The sequence below is a fragment of the Corapipo altera genome, unplaced genomic scaffold (assembly GCF_003945725.1).
Source record: "Corapipo altera isolate COAL_440 unplaced genomic scaffold, ASM394572v1 66, whole genome shotgun sequence".
Taxonomy (NCBI): domain Eukaryota; kingdom Metazoa; phylum Chordata; class Aves; order Passeriformes; family Pipridae; genus Corapipo; species Corapipo altera.
In genome coordinates, this window is record NW_020884924.1 from 6,215,587 (window position 1) to 6,235,116 (window position 19,530).

At 38.1% G+C, this 19,530-nt stretch overlaps 2 protein-coding genes across 2 annotated transcripts; both read left to right on the forward strand.

The window, feature by feature from the left end:
* The first annotated feature begins 1,020 nt into the window (after positions 1 to 1,020).
* Positions 1,021 to 5,807, forward strand: LOC113953827 (leukocyte elastase inhibitor A-like). The gene is made up of 7 exons (XM_027657456.1): positions 1,021 to 1,203; positions 1,703 to 1,765; positions 2,311 to 2,499; positions 3,758 to 3,875; positions 4,200 to 4,342; positions 5,086 to 5,253; positions 5,403 to 5,807. Exons 1-7 carry the CDS (start codon positions 1,036 to 1,038, stop codon positions 5,805 to 5,807), a joined length of 1,254 nt encoding a protein of 417 aa, XP_027513257.1. The 5' UTR covers positions 1,021 to 1,035.
* Positions 5,808 to 11,217: 5,410 nt separating this feature from the next.
* Positions 11,218 to 17,694, forward strand: LOC113953840 (ovalbumin-related protein X-like). Its single transcript, XM_027657471.1, has 7 exons — positions 11,218 to 11,409; positions 12,026 to 12,073; positions 13,425 to 13,553; positions 14,264 to 14,381; positions 15,149 to 15,291; positions 15,601 to 15,756; positions 17,271 to 17,694. The coding sequence occupies exons 1-7, from the start codon at positions 11,242 to 11,244 to the stop codon at positions 17,670 to 17,672; spliced, it is 1,164 nt and encodes a 387-aa protein (XP_027513272.1). The 5' UTR covers positions 11,218 to 11,241; the 3' UTR covers positions 17,673 to 17,694.
* Positions 17,695 to 19,530: the final 1,836 nt, after the last annotated feature.

Sequence of the window (19,530 nt, forward strand, 5' to 3'; positions counted from 1 at the left end):
GATGAATTTGTGCTTAACTTGCACAATGGTTTTACCAAGTGTGTTTCTAAAGAAGATCAAAACCAAACAATTCCTGTTTCTTTATGACCCAAATTAGTAATTTATGAGAGCATAGTCTTCCTACACTCTTCCATCTTTTAAATATTTATATGGATAATTTAATTCTTCTTGTGTAATGGGGGAAAGATATCTTCCACACCTGTGGAGAAAATTATTCAGACTCAGTAAGAATCAAACAAAAAATGACTTAGAACAGTGGAACCTCTAAATACAGCACTAACTTTCTAATGGATCAGATGTTTCTATATCAGTTTACGGATGAAGACACTGGGTTTCGTAAGAGAAGAACTCCACCGTAGGTGTAAGGTATGAAGAATTTTGCTGAACATTCAAGATTATCTGCTTATAGTAATTGTGATTGTAACTGAAGTATATTTGGGAAAACAGTTTAAGCTGCAGATAAAATAAAAAATACGACTGGAATTTTCTACTAATACACTATGTGTCTTTGTTAAAAATCTTACTAAGCGATCTGGTCTGTATTTCTATTTTTTTGCCAAATGTTTGTTAAGCAACCAGCCTCAAAAGGACACAGTATGTAAGGCACAGCTGATTAATACTCACAAAGTTTTTAAAGAGACAGAGAATGAGATACAATCAAGGGTGTAATTAATAAGGGTTATGCCTGGAAGACTCTAGGCAAGAAAGATCACTATATAAACTAAGCTGGCACTGTGGTTAGGACAAAGTTAGGGCTAACTGACGAAGCCATAAGTATTGCTTGAGCTGGAGAAGCAGCTCAACTCAGAATACTGCTTCTGCAAATGTGTTTCTCCTGCCATTCAGGGTGCTGATTTTCAAATTCACTTTGAAATCCCAAATGTGGTGAACAGGGAATCTTCTGTGTAGTGCGGAATAATTCAGCCAAGCTATTGCAGAAAAACCATCCTCTACTAAGGCATCTAAACGTAGCAGGTGTAAGGATGAGAAGCCTAAATTACTTTTTCCCTTGTTTCAGGTGATCACAGTGCCACAATGTGCTCTCTCAGCGCAGCCAATGCCAAGTTCTGTCTTGACTTTTTCAGAGAGCTGAACAAAAGAAAAAGAAATGAAAACATCTTCTTCTCCCCACTAAGTCTGTCAGCTGCCTTTGGAATGGTTGTCCTCGGAGCCAGGGGCAACACACTGGAACAGATTGAGAAGGTAGGTTTCCTTTGCTCTGAAAAGGGGATGGTGGCATGATATGAGCCAAGAGGCTGATATAGTTCCTAAATATCCAAAGGATTGATGCACACAGAGGGACCTTTAAAAATACATTATGCTGTTCCTAATACCAAAGTTCTTCAGACTAAATATTATTATTAGTAATTGATTGTTCAGTGAATGCTAAACAGTGCTAAAGAAAGTGTTTTGGAGGCATTCCCAAACTCTTCAGGTCTCAGAAGTCTTCCTGCCCTTTGATATGGTCTTCTGCCTTCTCTGGACAACCAAAGTCCTCTTTCCTGTGAAGAAAGATTTGAAAGATTTCATGCATTCATTGTCTACTAAAACTACTTGTTCACTTGCAAGGATCTTAGAGTAAAGAACAAAGGGAGTTTTCCTCAGTGACTGTGTCTGGCTGTGTTTTGGGATAGGCTTGCAACACTGCTTTAGCTTTGAAGTACCATCACTGAGCTGCACTTACTCAACATTTACATTGCAGGTATTTCATTTCAGTGAAGTTTTGAGCAGTGTGGGACAGAGCAACAGAGACCCTTCTGAGAAGGTAAGACATAATTACTCTGAGCTGAAGCAATAGGAACCAGTTTGTCAGCCCTTTTCCTTGCAGATGATCACTTAATCAGAAGGTACAGCAGTGCTGATCAGCCTCTCCATCTAGATTTACAGACCTGCTTATTACTGTTCCTTTACTAGTTATTTAAGGGGCCTTGTGAGATCACACATTTCAATGGCTAAGCCTTCTAATTACAGGTTTCTAACCAAAACAGCAGTACCAATCTAAAAAGTGATAAGTGCTTCAGTTGCCACCTGCAAAGGTTTGTCTACACAGCGTGCCAAAGGCACCTTGGAGCTTGCTTCTCCCAGTCTGTAAGCCTGCAGTCTTTTGCTTAGTGTGCACAGAGACATTACTGTAGGATACAACATGACTTGAAGGTGAACTGGTGCTGGCCTGAAGGGGAATCGCTTTGTCATTCTGTACATCTGGCACAGGGAGAGTAAGAGGTGGTGTCCTTGCATTTATTCCAGTACCTGTATCAACTGGGTGGAGTAGGGTTTCTCATGTGCAGGGAGGCTGCAATTCACCCTCAGGTCCAGCTTTGCATAGGAAAGCTCAAGCCTACTATGAAACGTCTGTTTTCTTGTTTGAAGTGTGAAGAAGCTGAGGGAGTCCATTCCCAGTTCCAGGCACTGTTGGCTGAAGTCAGTGAACCCAGTCCAGGATGTTGTCTCACCATTGCCAACAGGCTCTTTGGAGAAATTACTTACCCGTTCTTCCAGGTAAGTGGCCATGGTGTCCCTTTTAACAGCTCCTAAGAGTGACAAGCTCAGCAGAATTTCTTCAATCACGAAGCACAAAGGGAAATGAAACACAATGGCACTGTCAGGGTGTGCTGACAAATGACTGCACTTCACAGCTCACAGTCAGGGAGCCTTTCCATCTCACTTGCCCAGGTATGGGGCAGAGCATGAGGAAGCCAGAGTTAAAGATTTTAGATGAAGAAACAGATCTATGGTAATTGCTCTCCCTTGACATTACAGAAAATGTGATAGCAGTGATCACCATCAGTGTATCCTTGCCATGCACTCCCTGTGTCTAACAGAGCTGGTGCTTGTTGTGTCAATTCTATCCGAGCAAGAAAGGTCTGTGTCCAGCAGAAGACCTCCCTCCCTTTCCCAGTGTCTTCTTTGTTTCTCATAAAATGATTTTGCTCACTCTCCCACCTTTCCCTTAGAGTGTACACAAATATAGGACTCTATGATTCCTGATACCTTTTCAAGCAAGGCTTAAAAGAAGTAGCATCTTTGAGATTTGTATTTAAGTGTAACTGACCATCTCAGAACATTCCTGTGAAACACTGATGCCCAGAAAATGCAAGACCAAACAAATAATTTACTCAGGAAAATAGAGCTATGGTATTTAAAAGAGTATTAGTGGGAAGAGTGCTGTTTAATCTCTGTAACCACCTTTCTCATTTGAAGTCAAGATTTCATCTTGCTTTCAAGATGCTTCCTTTGTGCTCTAGGTGAACAGAGATTTTCAGAGACAGAAAAAGGTGACCAGCAGCCAGGAAAAGTTTTACACTTAATTCAAGTTATAAAATTTAGAGTATGTATATCCACACTGAGTAATACGTATACATGTACAGACAGAGATGTCATTGTGATATCAGTCCTGGTTATTTGTTCAAAATAAGACAGCCTTCTTCATTTGACGATTGGGAAGACAGGCATCATAACAATGATATATGAGCTTAAAAGGTACCACATTTTGATCTTAGATATTTTTCACTGTGCTGAGACATTTCTGCTGCTGATTACATCTTGAAATTACAGAAAAATATATTTGCAAATTTTTTTTAAAAATAATCTCTCTCTAAAAATTGAATGTTTGAGCTATTTCAAATAATTTCTTACATATGCCTTTTTTACTCATTCTTTTCTGGTTGATCTACTTCATGGAATTATCCTGAAGCCATGAAATTATCTTATAAAAATCATCATGTTGAAATAAAATTCTGAATCTTGTACTTTCTAGCAATACTTGGATTCTACAAAGAAATTCTATCGAGCAGAACTGGAACCAGTCAATTTTAAATACACTGAAGAAGTAGTCAGAGAAAAAATTAACTTCTGGGTGGAAAATGAGACAAAAGGTAAAGAAGAAAACATGCAGGATTTTTGGTTTGAAATTGAACTAGTTAGGGATACCATGTATGAATTTCACTTTCCACTTTTTTTTTCTAAAGGGAGCAAGATTTTTATCTATTAAACAACAACTTTTTTTTTTTTTCTCAATAGGAAATAAATATAGGAAGAGGAAAAAAATGCCTTGAGTTCCTGGCTTCCAAAACTGTACATAAAATTTCTTTGTCTGACAGCACTGTACTACTTTTCAGATTTATAGAAATTACTATTAATAGTTGAAGTCAGCTGATTGCCTGAACAAAATAATTCTTTTTAATTTATTATTTTTAAAGGTAAAATCAAAGACCTATTTGCTACTGGTTTTATTGATCCCTCTACTGTACTTGTCCTGGTCAATGCTATGTATTTTAAAGGAAAGTGGGCAGTAGAATTTAAGAAAGAAGACACTAAGGAAGCATATTTCCATCTGAACAAGGTACAGTATGGACAGAAACTGAAGCAGCTGGGCGATGGAAATCAGATATTTGTCCCCTAAACCAACAGATGGGAGCTTTCCTCCTCTCTGTTATCCCAAAACAAAACAGGGGTCCTCAGCCAGAACAAGAGAAAGCTGCATCTTCTCTTCAGTTTGATAGCCAAATATGTTACTGTTTGTACCATCTAACATCAGAAGTGGGTCTTGTGCAGCTGAGATCCTGATTGGGTCAAAGCCACTGAGCAAATGCGCTAACTTTGTTGGGGATTTTGCAACTAAGGATGCTGTTTCAAAAATAGTCTGGTTTGGGTCTCAAACTGAGGATTCTGTTCCCCTGTTACTATTTATGAACAGAATAGTGTGTGCTTTCAGGAAAAAATGAGCTGAAGACAAATTATCTCGGGAGAGTGTATACATTATTCATGAGGAATTTAGATTTATGGTTGCATCAGATGCATGAATTTTCTAATCTGATATGCCAGACAAAAGAAAGATGTAACAATGAAGCTGTGAGTAAAGTAATCTTTCACCAGTAAAAAGGGAGAAGTAGCTTTTATGCTTCTAAAATGGATAACTTAATTGGAGCTACAGTTGAGAGGAACAGATCAATGCTACAAGTGTGTTAAACCCATGACCAGTATAAGTAATGCTTTTGGACCGAACTCTAACCTCAATACTGAAACAAATTAATAACAGGGTAATTATTTCTGTATTTTTCATTTAATATTTTTCATGTGTTCCAGAATGAGAGTAGGACAGTGCAGATGATGTTTCAAGAAGGATATTTTAACATGGCCATCTTAGAAGAACCGAAAATGAAAGTCATAGAGCTCCTATACTTTAATAATGAACTGAGCATGTTCATTCTTCTTCCTGAAGATGACTGTGAGGACTTTACTGGCCTAGAACAGGTAATATTTGATTTTCTGTCTAGTAAAATACACAGAGATCAATACTTTAACATTGCTCCAATATGGTCTGAAGCCAAACGGAAAAAACTGAACTTTTTTTCCTTCCATTCATGATGGTGCCATTCATTATTATCAATACCACCCTACAGCTTGAATGTGCCCTCACCTATGAAAAACTAGCAGAATGGACCAGCTCTGCTAGGATGGAACCACTGAAAGTGAAGGTATACCTGCCTCAGTTCAAGATGGAAGAAAGTTATGTTCTCAACAAAACTCTTCAGGAGATGGGAGTAATGAATGTTTTTGACTGGGGAAAAGCTGATTTGTCAGGAATCTCTAAGAAAGGTGGCCTGGTTGTGTCCAAGGCCATCCAGAAGACAATCGTGGAAGTCAATGAAGAGGGCACAGAAGCAGCTTGTGCCACAGGGCTTCTTGCAATGCCTCTGTGTTGCCCACTTACTTATGAGTTCAAAGCTGACCATCCATTCCTCTTCTTCATCAGACACAACCAAACTAACACTATTCTCTTCTTTGGAAGATATTCCTCTCCTTAAGTGGAGGTTATGTTGGAAATTAGATCTTTCTCCATGCTTACATCCAAACTGGCAAGCGGTAAGGACAAAAGACAAAACGAAAGACATTTCTCTTGGCTTTATCCTAAAGTTTAATTTGCTATTAAAAAGACTAACTGAGAAGAGCCAAATTAAAGATAAAAACTAAAAAACATGAACTTCGGGAGTGTTTTACTTTTAGGAGGCCTCACTAAAATGATATCTACCTTAAAATACACTATGTGATATTTGCCAAAGAGCTGTAGGCCTCTAGAGATGTCTGCATAGAAAATCTTATTTCAGGTCTTTCCTAGTGCAGTATGGATGCAATAAACCCATGATTGTAGTGCCCTAAAGATAACTGATATATTCACTCACATGTAGCAGACAGGAAGACAGGGATCTACATTTAAAGGATAATCTTAGGTACTTGGTCTCGTTTAGCTTTACCTACCCAACCTTTGTAGGCCGAAGGAAAATGATACTTTGTAGGGGAGTAGCAAAGTATTCCCGTGGGACCTCCCTTTTTGATGTTGATTGATTTTAAGCTGGAACTCTCAGGACTTGTTCCTGGAGACCAGAAAAAACATAAGATTTTCTGGTGTAATTTTGCTTGTTTTCAAGCAGGGCAGAATCATTGTTATTTTTTTTCTATTAAAAACCCTGGATGTGTGAGAAAGTTCTCCAACTTTTTCATAAACTTCCATGTAACAAAAACAGGGTTTCAGAGTAATGAGTTTCTGACAAGGTTTGCTCTGTGATGGCTGGGAATGAGACACATAATTCCCACAGAAAACTTTAACTAGTGATCAGCTACTCTCATTTCTAAAAAACAGCTCTATTTGTGCCTCAGATATTGTGAGTGTCTTGTTCCAGCTTTTTTATTCATCATTAACATAAAAAAAATTAAAAAATCTATAGTGATGGTATTTAGATGGGTAGCCTGTGTCTACTAGATTTATCATAATAAAACCACTACAAACCAAATATTAAATGTAGTAGTCTGCAGAATTAAGTGGACAGAGGAATAGCCTAATATAACAAGTAAAAATAATAGTAATGCTTTAAAAAACATAAATGATGCTGAAGTCTACCTCCCACTTTTAAATATTTGTCATCCTGAGTTTAGGCACTGAACAATTTGACATTAGGATATGTAAACCCTGAACATCACCTAATGCTTCTCTCTCACATTGATTTTACCACAGAATTGAAAGTGTCCTTTTAAGACATGGCTGCGCCAGTCTAATGCCACTGAGAAGGAGGAGAATGCTTGCTTTGCCTCCTTCCTTTGTTCTGTGTGTTTCTGTTCCCTCCCTTATGCCACCACTATTATTTGCCTGACTTGAGGATGAGCAGTTCTCTGGGATGTAAATGAAGGGGAAAATTTTTGGTAAAGCTAATTTACTTGCTGATGACCTACTTCCCTAAACCACCTCCTGTGTGTTGTGGCGTAAGTGGTGGGAAGGCATAGCAAGGGGTTACAGACAAGAGAGCAGCCTGCCCAGTTTGGCAGTAGGCAATGTCCAAAATCCACAGATATATGAAAAATACTTGCTTTTTAAGGAAAAATATTCCACCCCTTTGATGACTCACTTCTCCTTTTCCTGTTATTCACTGATGGGAAGAAAGTAAACACTGCGAGCATACTGCTGCCATTTCAGAACTGCAGATTCAAAGGGCTCTTCTAAATGCTGAGATATGCAGGAAAAATTACAGTAAATTACGCTACTCCACACATTGAATTGCTAAATAAAGTAGACCCATTACAGTCTGTGGAGATACCTCATGTGGCTGCAATTGAATTATGAAATACAGCCTGAAATATTAAAATTACCTGTAGAGGCATGGTTGTCATATCAATTAAGTGAAGATAACACAAATCACAGGCTGTTGGCTCTTCTGACAAATAAACTATGCAAAAAATAGCTACACATGTTTTTCAATGACTGCAATTGGTATTTTGTGTATATCTGGTTTGTCTCCAATATGAACCACTTAGGTTAAAAGAAGAAAGAGTGAAATGAACAGTGTTAGAATTTATTAGCTTGCATGATCAGGCCTATAAATTTTTAGATAAAATGTAAAGAAAAACAATTACTGGCATGTGTGATAAAGGCGTGTCCTTTAACATATTATCCTAAAGAGCACGAGTCTTACAACAGGAAAAGGAATTTTGTGTGTGAGCAAAGGAGAAGGTGTGTCTGTAATGAAGGTTGTCACTTAATTTACCACAGCAGAAATATTTTGGGGTTTTTATGGGGTTTTTTGTTGCCTTTTTTTTTTTAAAATTTCCTCCAGGAATATCTAGATAATTTCAGCAAAGCAAACAACACTGCTAAGGGTAAAGTAGCTCCCTTTCCCTTTCACAGAGGGTACACCTACTGTTGTATGCTCTGTGACTTAATATGTACAAATTTGGATTCCTATTATTCACTTCTATGGCCTTTACAGATGCTATATTTGATTTTTTTACTACTCATCAAGTCAATTATTCAATAAATTGTAATCGCTTTTTACAATTGAATTATATTTTGTATTGTGCATTATGATTGTCTAACAGACCATGAATGTTCCTGCAGACAGATTCCATAGTTTATTCACCTGCCACAGTAAAAAAGTAGGTATGGAAGATCTATGAGAATGGCCTGTGCATGTACCATGGTCCTTGTTGCCATGACCTGCGGAGAATGAAAGTTAAAAGCTGACTCTCAATCCTGACTTTAAATCCTACTGGCTGGTTTAAATAAATTTCTGACTACTTGAATATTCTGGGGTCTGACTTATAGCCCAGGAAACATGTAATTTTCAACTGTTCCTCTAATCTCTTCCTCTGCCATGCCCATCCTCAGACCTCTAATTAATCTCAATGCTGTTGCTTTGAATCTTTACATCAAAATGAGGTTTTTAGCAAAATGTGCTTTCTCCTCAGAGCCTTTTTCCCCTCCTCCACATGTATGTGTAGACTCTAGTTTGACCTCAGGTAAAAACTTCAGTCTCACCCAGGTAGAGAAATAGATGTGGCTGTGCTTTGAAAAAATACAAACTATTAACCACACCAATCTTTGGACTTCAGGGACATAATTCTGCATTTTGGCAGACCAAAACACCTTTCAGTACTAGTTGGCTCTTGACAAATAAACAGAAATTTTTAGGTTTGTTCTTACATGGAAAAAATCCATTTCAAATCCCTCTTAATAGAATGACCCTCCTGCAAACTGGCTTTGCGTGGAATTATGTAATTTTAGCAACGTCAGATGGTCACCCTTCATGAGGAACTCCCTCTGTTCCACTGCACAGACGCTGTAGTGAGTTGTTGCGTGTCTGTCAGACCTTCAGCAGATAGCCTAGCATCCACTTTTCCCTTCATGCTTGGTGGGAGTCCTGTATTAGAGTGCTTTCTGCACTGACAGTGCCTTACATGTGAGAAGAAGAGAATTGTCTGGGTTTTCTGGAACTGATGCAGTTTTTGCACTCCCTGACATAAGACTCTTTCGTCTTCTATATCCGTGGATGCTTGCTAGCAATGGACTGTAGTGGGAACTGTTTGCTCACTCCCAGATCACAGCACTATGACTAGGTCATATTTTCCTGTACTATTTTGGGATCTTTACCTTCACTTGGCTGTGAGAATCACCTGATACGATGTTACAGCTGGGTTTACTAAAAATGTATTTTGTTTTGCTGAACATATTTGTACCGGTTTTTTTTCTCCTTTTTTTTTTTTTTTTTTGTATTTGGCTCTAGTTACCTAATAGAGCTCAATCACATTAATGTGTAAGTTCAAAAGAACTGCATGAGACATAGCTTTAGGCTTGAAGTCAGATTGCTTTGGTACAGCCTTATAAGTTAACGCAAAAGCTTAAATATTCAATTTTTAATCAGATTTTACTTCAAAAAATAAAGGTTGACTTACTGCAGACAGAGAACCATTGGTCTACTCAATGTTTCAAAGTGCAATGAATCAAAAGGTCATGACGAAGGGCAGTGACTGAAAGATGACTTCTTGAAGGCAACAGTGGGAGTGTCTCACGCAATATATATCACCAACAGCTCAGAGAAGCTGTTTGGGTTCAGCTGGCAAGCTGGACAATTGCATGCCTCTGAAGTTTGTGGGGTAAGTATTTCTCCAAGTAAAATATAATTTCTAATTTGTGTTCTTTAATATGGAAAAAAAAGTGATATTATGTTTAAGAACTTAAAGGTAAATATAAAAAGACATCATATGTAGTAATTTTACCTTGCCTTGTCAATATATCATATACTGTTTAACTGTCAAATACTTTTAGGTGTGAGTAATATGAGTGTTTTTGCACCATAGCTTTGAGTTGAAATAGCTCTTTTTCACTGAAAATCTGTTGTCACATTAAAACTGTTCTTTTATAATTTCAATAATTGCAAATAAGGCTATTTCTCTTTTCTCAGTCTCACTTTCTGGAGGGCCCAGGTGAGGTACAGTGTGACAATTCGTGGAATCTGTGGTTCCACAGCCATTAGCTCCAGAGGCCTCTCAGGTCACATAATCAACCACGCCTGCTCCAAACTAGGGATATGCTCTATTCCTCCAACTTTAACTGTTTTAGAGATACAAGAAAAATAGTAAACTTTCCTAGCCTTAGATTCAAAAGAGAGAGCAACTGCATGTTTCAATGAATATCTTTTACATGTCACATACATCTGTATCTACAGGACTTGCATCCGACTGAAGAAATGCAGCTCTGTGCTGTTTCAAGCTGTACTGCCAAACCCCATATTTAGTGTGTGTATATATATATATATGTATATATATATACCCATTTGTGCTTTTTCTCAACAAAAATCGTCAGTGGAGATTAAATGTCTCAAACAGGACTACAGGAAAGAACCCCCCTAAATTTATATTTCAGTGTCTAAGCAACTGGCTGGGTTTACAGAGCAACTTACTCTTATTATTCCTATAAATTACAGGAAAGCAACCTCCAAATTTGTGGCTGGTTGAACTAAGCATAGTAAGAAGCACACTAGGAAATGCAGAAAGTTGACTACTTTTGATTTAAAGATCGAGAGCATTTTCCAGAGCAGCCACAGAAGAAATGAAATATGAAGTTTGTATTGTCTCAAACATCCCTCTGATGGCCATAGGGAAACTCATCCATCCAATGTTATATTTATCATAATGAATAATGGTTGAAAGACCTATTTCCTAAAAGGCAAGTACAAGATACTATCTTGGTGATGAGATAGAATCTTGCTGAAAGAAAACAAATGTGTTCAGATGTAAAAATATTTCTAACAATCACAGAATTTGTAGGCTTCATATCATTCACTGGTTCAGCATCACAAACCCAGCAATGAAGTAACAGTTTCTGGGCTATTGGCAGTACTTTTTAAAACAAGTGCTGCACATCACCACTATACAGTCATATTTCTGTTTGCATTAGATAACGCTGACTTCACAATGGGCTCCATCAGTGCAGCAAATGCAGAATTTTGTTTTGATGTATTCAAAGAGCTGAGAGTTCACCATGCCAATGACAACATCTTTTATTGCCCCCTGAGCATGATGGCAGCCTTGGCCATGGTCTATCTGGGAGCAAGAGGTAACACTGAGTATCAAATGGAAAAGGTAAGTTACATAAATGGGTACAATCTTTCTTTGATCCCGTTCAAAAAGGCAGCAGATTACACCTGTGTGACTCCAGTTGAGGGGAGCAAGTCACATAGTCACCTTTGGCACTGGATTCAAACCTGCCTAGAAAAAGAATGGCGTTCCAAACTGTGAGGTTTGAATCTGGAGCTGAGTTTTCACTTACAAATGTATTTCCCCATGAAGGGCAAGAGCAACCTTTGGTTTTCATTAAGAAAGTCCAGTCTTGGAGAATGGCTAAGGCAGGTCTCTTATTTCAGCTTATATTTTCTCATAGGCCTGATTCCTCCCAGGTGGGAAGGACAACTTGAAACATACAAAAGATTAAACATTCAGAAAACAAGAGTCACAGTTATAAATACAATGCACTGAGTTTGTAGCTGATTTATAGACTGAATACCATTAACCGGAAGAGATCTAAGCTGAACATCATAGTCACAAATTTTCAGTGTGGCACCTGGTTTAAAGCTCACATGAAATTTCTCAGTTCATCTATATGCTAAGCAGACCTGGTTAGTCAAAACCTACAGTTTTAACACAAACATCAGTGACTCTCAGTGGACTTTACATACCTAGTTTCTACTTTCAATTGCAGGTTCTTCATTTTGACAAAATTGCAGGACTTGGAAGTATCCAGACCAAGGTACAGAAATCTAAGGTACATTAATTTCTCTTTCACATTTTTCTCCTGAGAATAGACTGTTCTGATTGTGCTTTTAGTAGGTTCAACACCTTCCTTTATAATTTTCTTAATTTGAGAGATGTAAATTAAAAAAAATAATGGAACAAACCACCAAAATCCAAAGAACAACAGCAGCAAAAAAACCACCAATCAAATAAACAAACAAACACACAAACAAAAAGACTAGAAAAAGAAGAAAGGCTGTACATATTGCACCAGAACAAGTGACAGGACCAGATAGGATACTTTGGGCCCCAGGCTACCTTCTTGTGTAAATGAGCTTCTGCACACCAGCAGCTGCTGGTGGGGGACATTATTTGAAAGCGGCTCAGCACCTGGAGCCAGGGTACAGCAGGCAGACTTGCAGCTGAGACTCCAAAGTGGGACAGGAAGATACTTCAGCAGAAAAGAGCCCAGAATTCTCAAAGGATGGAACGTAACCACACTCTTAAAAAACCTACAGGTACTTTTCCAGCCTCCAGTTGTCACTGCCATCCCAAGAGTACCATGAGGCATCCCAATACCGTGATACCACCTGTATGCTTTCTTCCATGTTAATCTGCTACCTCTGTAAAGATAACACAAGCCATAGAGCCTGGCTTGTTCCCATTCACTTGGGATCCAAAGCACAAGATGGGACTTAAAAAGAGCGAGACTTTCCTTTTTTTTTCTTTTTTTTTAAATAAAGGTATTATTAGCTAGAGCATTTAGGGACTGGTTAAGCATTTGAAAAGGAGCAGTTCAACACAATTATTCTCATAAAATGAAGTCCCAGCTACTGTTTATCACTGCGCAGTTTTCTTACATGCGTTTAGCCTGTGTCACCTAGAACACCATTCTTGGCACATTAGACAGCTGACCCATTTTTTCTCTATGTTACAAGACACTTCCTGATTAATTTCCTATCTAGCTCTCTTCCACCTGCAGCTTCTGCAGAAAGCTGCCATAAAAATGCAAGCACCAGCTGTCAACTAGAGGCTCTCTATCTATGACAAGTCACCAATTGCAATAACTGACACCAACATTTTTCATTTTGCCACCTCATTCCTGAGCTATATGGTTTCAGATACATCAGTGAGGTTTTCTGTTTGTTATCATCTAGAATGAGTGCCTTCATACGCTATGAGTGAATTGTAAATCATTAGTTGCTAATATACTGAACATGCCTCCCATAGCACTCTTAAACTGTATTATACATTCATTTGCAAATGTTCAAACACTGTGTGTTTTCAAATGTTATTTGGAGGTTATAAATAATCCTCTTTCTAGTAAAATAACCCTCTATTTTTTTATCTTCTTATCAACAACTCAGTGTGGCAAATCTGTGAATATCCACTTTCTGTTTAAAGAAATTCTCTCTGATATCACTGCACCGAAAGCCAATTATTCACTCCACATTGCCAACAGACTCTATGCTGAAAAGTCAAGTGCAATCCTACCGGTGAGTGATTTCTTACTAAACTCTGTGTAAACTTGTAATCAAGAGGACTGGCCAGAGTAGGTAATCTGTTAATCCAATGGTCCCCACTGGTGTGGATTTTCATGGCTTTTCCCTTTGCCGCTTCCCTGGCAATAGTCTGAATGGAAAGCAATTTGAGGCAAAATATATGGCCCTATTCAAAAATGAATGGAGTAATAAACAAAATTATTTGGTAATGTAATTCGCCACTCCCCACTTGCCCCCCACTGGTTGTTTGTTTGTTTGGGTTTTTTTCCAAGAAATAATTTGACTTTGGCATATTTCTTCACTTGAAAGCCTCACCTCAAAAACAATTTCTGAAAGTGTCAAAATCTTTCTTTCACATTTTCAAAAGAAAAGATAAAAAATATTCAAAATAAAAGAAACTTCTTATCTTAAAAATAAGGGAAAAACTTAAAAAAAAAAAAGTAGACACAAAGATAATAAAACAGTCTGAAGTGAACATTAAAATAGGGAGTTTGGATCAGACTTTCTTCCAGAAAATATTTAAACATTTTTAATATATACTCTTAACTGGTCAAGTAACAAAAATTTCCGATCTGAAAATGTCTTGGGCTAGAAGAATTTTTCTATATCACTATAAAAATTCTATTAGCCATATTTTACTTCACTTTCATACTGTTTTTTTAAAAAAATGACTATTTTGTTGGCTACAATTGATGTCTTTACAGATCTATGTAAAATGTGTGAAGAAACTGTACAGGGCTGGTCTGGAAATGGTCAACTTCAAAACAGCATCAAATCAAGCCAGACAGCGCATTAATTCCTGGGTGAAAAATCAGACAAATGGTAAAGTCACACAAGATTATGAAATATTTTTCCCTCTGACAACTGTATTTTAACAGCTTCTGGAAAGACTAAACATTAGAGGAGAAATTTCCTCCTCCTGTCTCCATTAGTGGATATTTCCTGTGGAAAGTGATGACTCTATTGCACCTATGTGCCAGTGACAGTGTATTTTAAACATATTTGGCAAATGCAGAGATGCCAGGATATGCAAACTTTATATGCATGCTTTCTGTGTCTGGAGAGCTTAACTTACCCAAGATTAGTCCCAGCTTCTCTAGCATATGGGCATAATTATACAAGGATATGCTGTATGGGAAAGAAGTGGGCTTCCAGGGCAGAAAGTAATGCACACTAAGCTGATGGTGGGAAATGAATGATTCAGAAGCTGGTGTATGTTCATCACGTTAAGGTGGAGGAAAAACCAAGAGTAAATTGTGAGAAGGAAATACAGTGAGAAAGAGAAAATCTATATTGCTGCTTCCATCTCCATTCCCTTCTTTTCTATAGAAATCTCTTTTTTTTCCAAATCACTGGTTAGAAATATCCTTGGGGATCTATAACACTCTTGAACCTACCTGTCTTCTTGAAGAAATGTCTGGCCATGTGCCAATTTTCAGTGTATTAAATCATCCTCATGAACCAGAAATCCATGTGCACACCTTTGAAGAAGAGAAAGTCAAGTCATGCAGCAGCATGTTGACTGACATCTAAAATGCAAGATTACTGCTATAAAACTTACCACTCTATGTCCTCCTTCTTTTTTAAAGGACGTATCCAAGATTTGCTTGAACCAGGCTCTGTTGATCTCCATACTGTGCTGGTCCTTGTGAATGCCATTTACTTCAAGGGGATATGGAAGAGTGCGTTTAAAGAAGAAGACACTCGGGAAGTGCCCTTTAGTGTGACAAAGGTGAGGGGCACAGACACAGCTTCTGACCAGGGAGACAGGCTATTGGCTTGCACAAACAGTGGGCTGGGTGATGTAAAGACAACATTCTCTTGTCGTCGGCCAAGTGATTTAGCTGGACCCCTCACTGTCAGATTTGCAAGATCTGTGTCTGACCAGAGCACACAGCAGATGAGAGGAAAATGGAGACACAGCTCTTCTTTAAAGGCAACATACTTGAAACTCTGTCTCTTTCAAAGGGCTTGTACATTTGACTCACTAAAGAAAAAAATTTCTCCCCAGTCACATCATCTCACATTTCTGTTTTTGCAGCAAGAGAGCAGACCTGTGCAAATGATGTTTCAGAATGGTACCTTCAATGTAGGAAGAGTGGCTGCAGAGAAAATGAAGATCCTGGAGCTTCCATATACCAGTGGAGAGCTGAGTCTGTTGGTGCTGTTGCCTGATGACATCTCTGGTGTGGAACAGGTATGACTCTGGCAGGGGAAGTAGAAGAGTTATCACTTCAATGGGGCTTGACTTCTGTCAGATTTTTTACTGTCCCTTTACGTCCCAGTTGCCCACACCATGGCTGTGCTGGGCTGGCAGTGAAGCAGAAAAGCCACCCAGGTGCTAACAGGTGCTCAGGCAGAGACTGGCCTCTTAGGAGAACACTGAACTTAGTTTTATAAAAGGAAAGTAAGGCAGCGTAGTGCTGCTGTAGCCCCACAAAAGAGGATGTATATATGCCAGATTTTATTTTTTTTGAAATTGAGGTAATTTCACACACATACCATCCCCCCCACCACTCCTCCCCTGGCTGTAAACTGTTGAGGAAGCACTCCTAAATTGTTGAGAATTAGACATTCTTTGAAGGAATCACTGATGAGTTTTTTAAAATAAAATTCTCATCAAACATCATAAGTGGACTGCTTTCAAAAATTGCTGCGATTATGTCATCATGGAATTAAAAACGAAGTTAGACAAAGCATGATCTTAATAAATATTTTTGATTTCGAAATTGTGAAACCAATCAAGCTAAACAAACTGATCAAACCCACTTCTTCAGTTAAGACCTCAGAGAGTCTTAAGTATGGAGATGGAAAGGAAATGCGTGGAAGATATTTGGAAATTATGTATCGAGCAGGAAAGAGACTTGAGTGTAATTGGATGAATATCAACCACAGAAATAATCTATGATCACAAAAGGACTGAACATGAGAATGACATAGAAAGTAAAAGAAAATGTCAAAACTACTTTTAGTTAGGTTGAATCAGTTTCTTCCAGATTCATGAAAACTAGTAAAAGAAATGGTTTTGTACTTTTAAGAAAAAAAAGAGAAAAGTGCGACCAGAATGCAAGAATACAAATATAATCTACTGCCTGTGCAACAGGAAATGAAACTTTTTTCTTTGTCTTGGAAGAAAATGAAGCCAAAGACCTGAGTGAATGCAGAATGCTAACAGCAAAGAGGAAAAAAAAGGACAGATGGAAGGGAGAAACAAAACTTGAAAAATTAATTTGATTCAATCACTTAAAGTTATCAATGTGTTAAAATTTACTTATCTGTACCCAAGAAAGGGAAAAAGCAATGCAGTCTGCATTATATGAACAATTACTCTTATTTCAGCAATACTTTTGAATTATAAAATAGAATTATTAAAGATGTAGAAGAGTTTGCATTTGTTAGGCACTATCAACTGTAGGTAAATTTTTATGGCCTGTTTTTTTGCAATCTCTTTCACAGGCTAACTAATTTGCTAGGCTGTGGAATTGTTGGGTTGTGCTTTATGAAACATAAGATTAATTGAACAAGAGGGGATGTGTCAAGTTGATAAAGAACTGAATAAAAGGACAGTGACACAGGCAGTAGTGGAGAAGGATGTCAATAGGATGACTGTAGGAACCACTGTGGTTGGTTGGTTTTTTTATGATAGCCTTGTCTGAAATGAAGAATTTGCATTTGCATCCCAGGCATTTCGTTCCCTGCCTCTCTTTGCAGCTCGAGAACAAAATCAGCTTTGATAAACTTACAGAGTGGACCAGTCCCAGTGTAATGGAGCAGAAGAGGGTGAAAGTGTACCTCCCGCGCATGAAGATTGAGGAAAAATATAACCTCACATCTGTCTTAACAGCCTTGGGTATGACCGACCTGTTCAGCCCCTCGGCCAATCTCTCTGGCATCTCTTCAGCAGAGAGCCTGAAGATATCTGAGGCCGTCCACGAGGCGTACATGGAAGTCACTGAGGAGGGCACTGAGGTGACTGGCTCAGCTGTTGTGACAGGAGATATCCAAGAATCCTCTGAGTTTGAAGAGTTTAGGGTTGACCACCCATTCCTTTTCTTAATCAAACACAATCCAAGCAACATGATCCTCTTCTTTGGTAAATATTGTTCGCCCTAGAGAAAGAGTGAGTTGGAAACAATGCCTGCCTTCCCCTCAGAAACAGCCCCCCTTTACTCTAGTATTGTAGTATAATCTCATCTCTTCAACATTTTCTCCAAGTGGAAAGGCTCATCTAAGATACTCATTAAGGAAACTCCCATAGCAAAGAGATACCTGCAGGTGAGGAAACAGCAGCAAGCACGCTTATTTGTGTCCCTTCTCAGACTGTTTTCAGTGTTGCTTGAGGTAAGCAAAGACTGAGCCCACTGAGACTAGAGACTCTCACAAGCCAGGAAGGGGTCAAGTGATTTTCATTCAAGGAACTAGTTGCGGATATGAATGGGATAATCTTTGGGAGTCCGTTACATAGTAAGACATGGACTGTGCTCATCCCATCCCCTGGTAGCATCCTGCTGACAAACCCATGTTTTTGTTCCTGAAACACAGTCCTTGAGATCTCTAGTCTGGAGGAGATGCTTGTGGATAAGACTCTGCTATGCAGGTTATTAATTGGTGCCTATGTAAATTTTATTTTTTTTATTTAGCTGTTGGGAAATGGTGTACATGTCCATTATCACCAGAGTTGTCCTCTCACCATGAGTACTTCACATAATTCAGAATTTCTTTCAGAGGTTCTCTGAAGTGATGGAGGGTGCAAGGAGATCTAACTTACCTAAGTGCAGTTATGCCTTCTCACAATGTGTAGATTTGAAGCCTTAAACATGGATATCTGGATGATCCAGATTATCCAGGACTCAGAACTACCCGGCAAAAGAGCTGAATTCTTGCTTAAAACACCTGAAGAACTTAAAATTTGAGAGTATTTTGATTTTTGTGAAAAATCCTGCAAGTGATGCTAAAGAAACTGATTTCTCCACAAGGAATTTTGTGAAAAAACACAGCTTTTAAAATAATCCCATCTCTATTGGTCTTGCTTAGCCAGTAAACTTCAGTTAGTCCCTGGAAAGCTCTCAGGTGTTCAAAATTCAAGTACGTTATTATTCCATGAATGTAGTTGGGCTTCTTCATTCCCATGATAATTCAAGGCTACATCTCTTGTTCTTAAGAAACACATGAGAATACTAATGTTCTCTGTCTTTTGTTCCTATGTGTCTATTGCCATCTCCAAATATGGATATGTTGGCTCAATACTATTACCTGTTTTCATTCTAATCATACATTATTGAGTTTGATGCATACAATTGATTTTTTTTGTTAACATAATAAAAGAAAGTCACAAATGCTTGTCATGAAATTATGTTTATTTTCTTAATTTTCTGGACCACAAATCCTTAGAAATATTATTACAGTGTAACTGTTGTGAGCAAAATGGAATTAAGTATAAAATCCTCATGTTTTTAGAATGAATAAAGCATGTAGATATGAAGTTTCCTAGGCATTTAGTTAAATGAATGTTAAATGAATGTTTCCAGTTTGTTAAATGAATGAATGCACACATTTAGAGTTTGATTCCCCTCTGTAGCACAGATTACCAAGAAATAGCCTAATGGAATGGAAAACTAATTTCTTCTTATGTATTTTTCAATACAATTCCAGTGGGTATTAAAGATGCACTGACAATTAGTATGATAAATATTTCAAGGAACAAGTATTCCACCAACTCTACCATTTTAGATGATGAAATCACCTGAAAAATCATACAACTCAAAAAGCATAAGAAAGAATAAGTAAATTGACAACTATTAGGCAAAGCATTTCCCCACTGAGAGTTTTGAGAGGAGGTACTCTTGTTAATATTGGCTATCAGCTATTCCAATATTAAGAGAGAACAACCCTGGATGTACATACAGACTGGGGAACAAGATGCTGGAGAGCAGCCCCACAGAAAGGGACCTGGTGGTCCTGGTTGATGGCA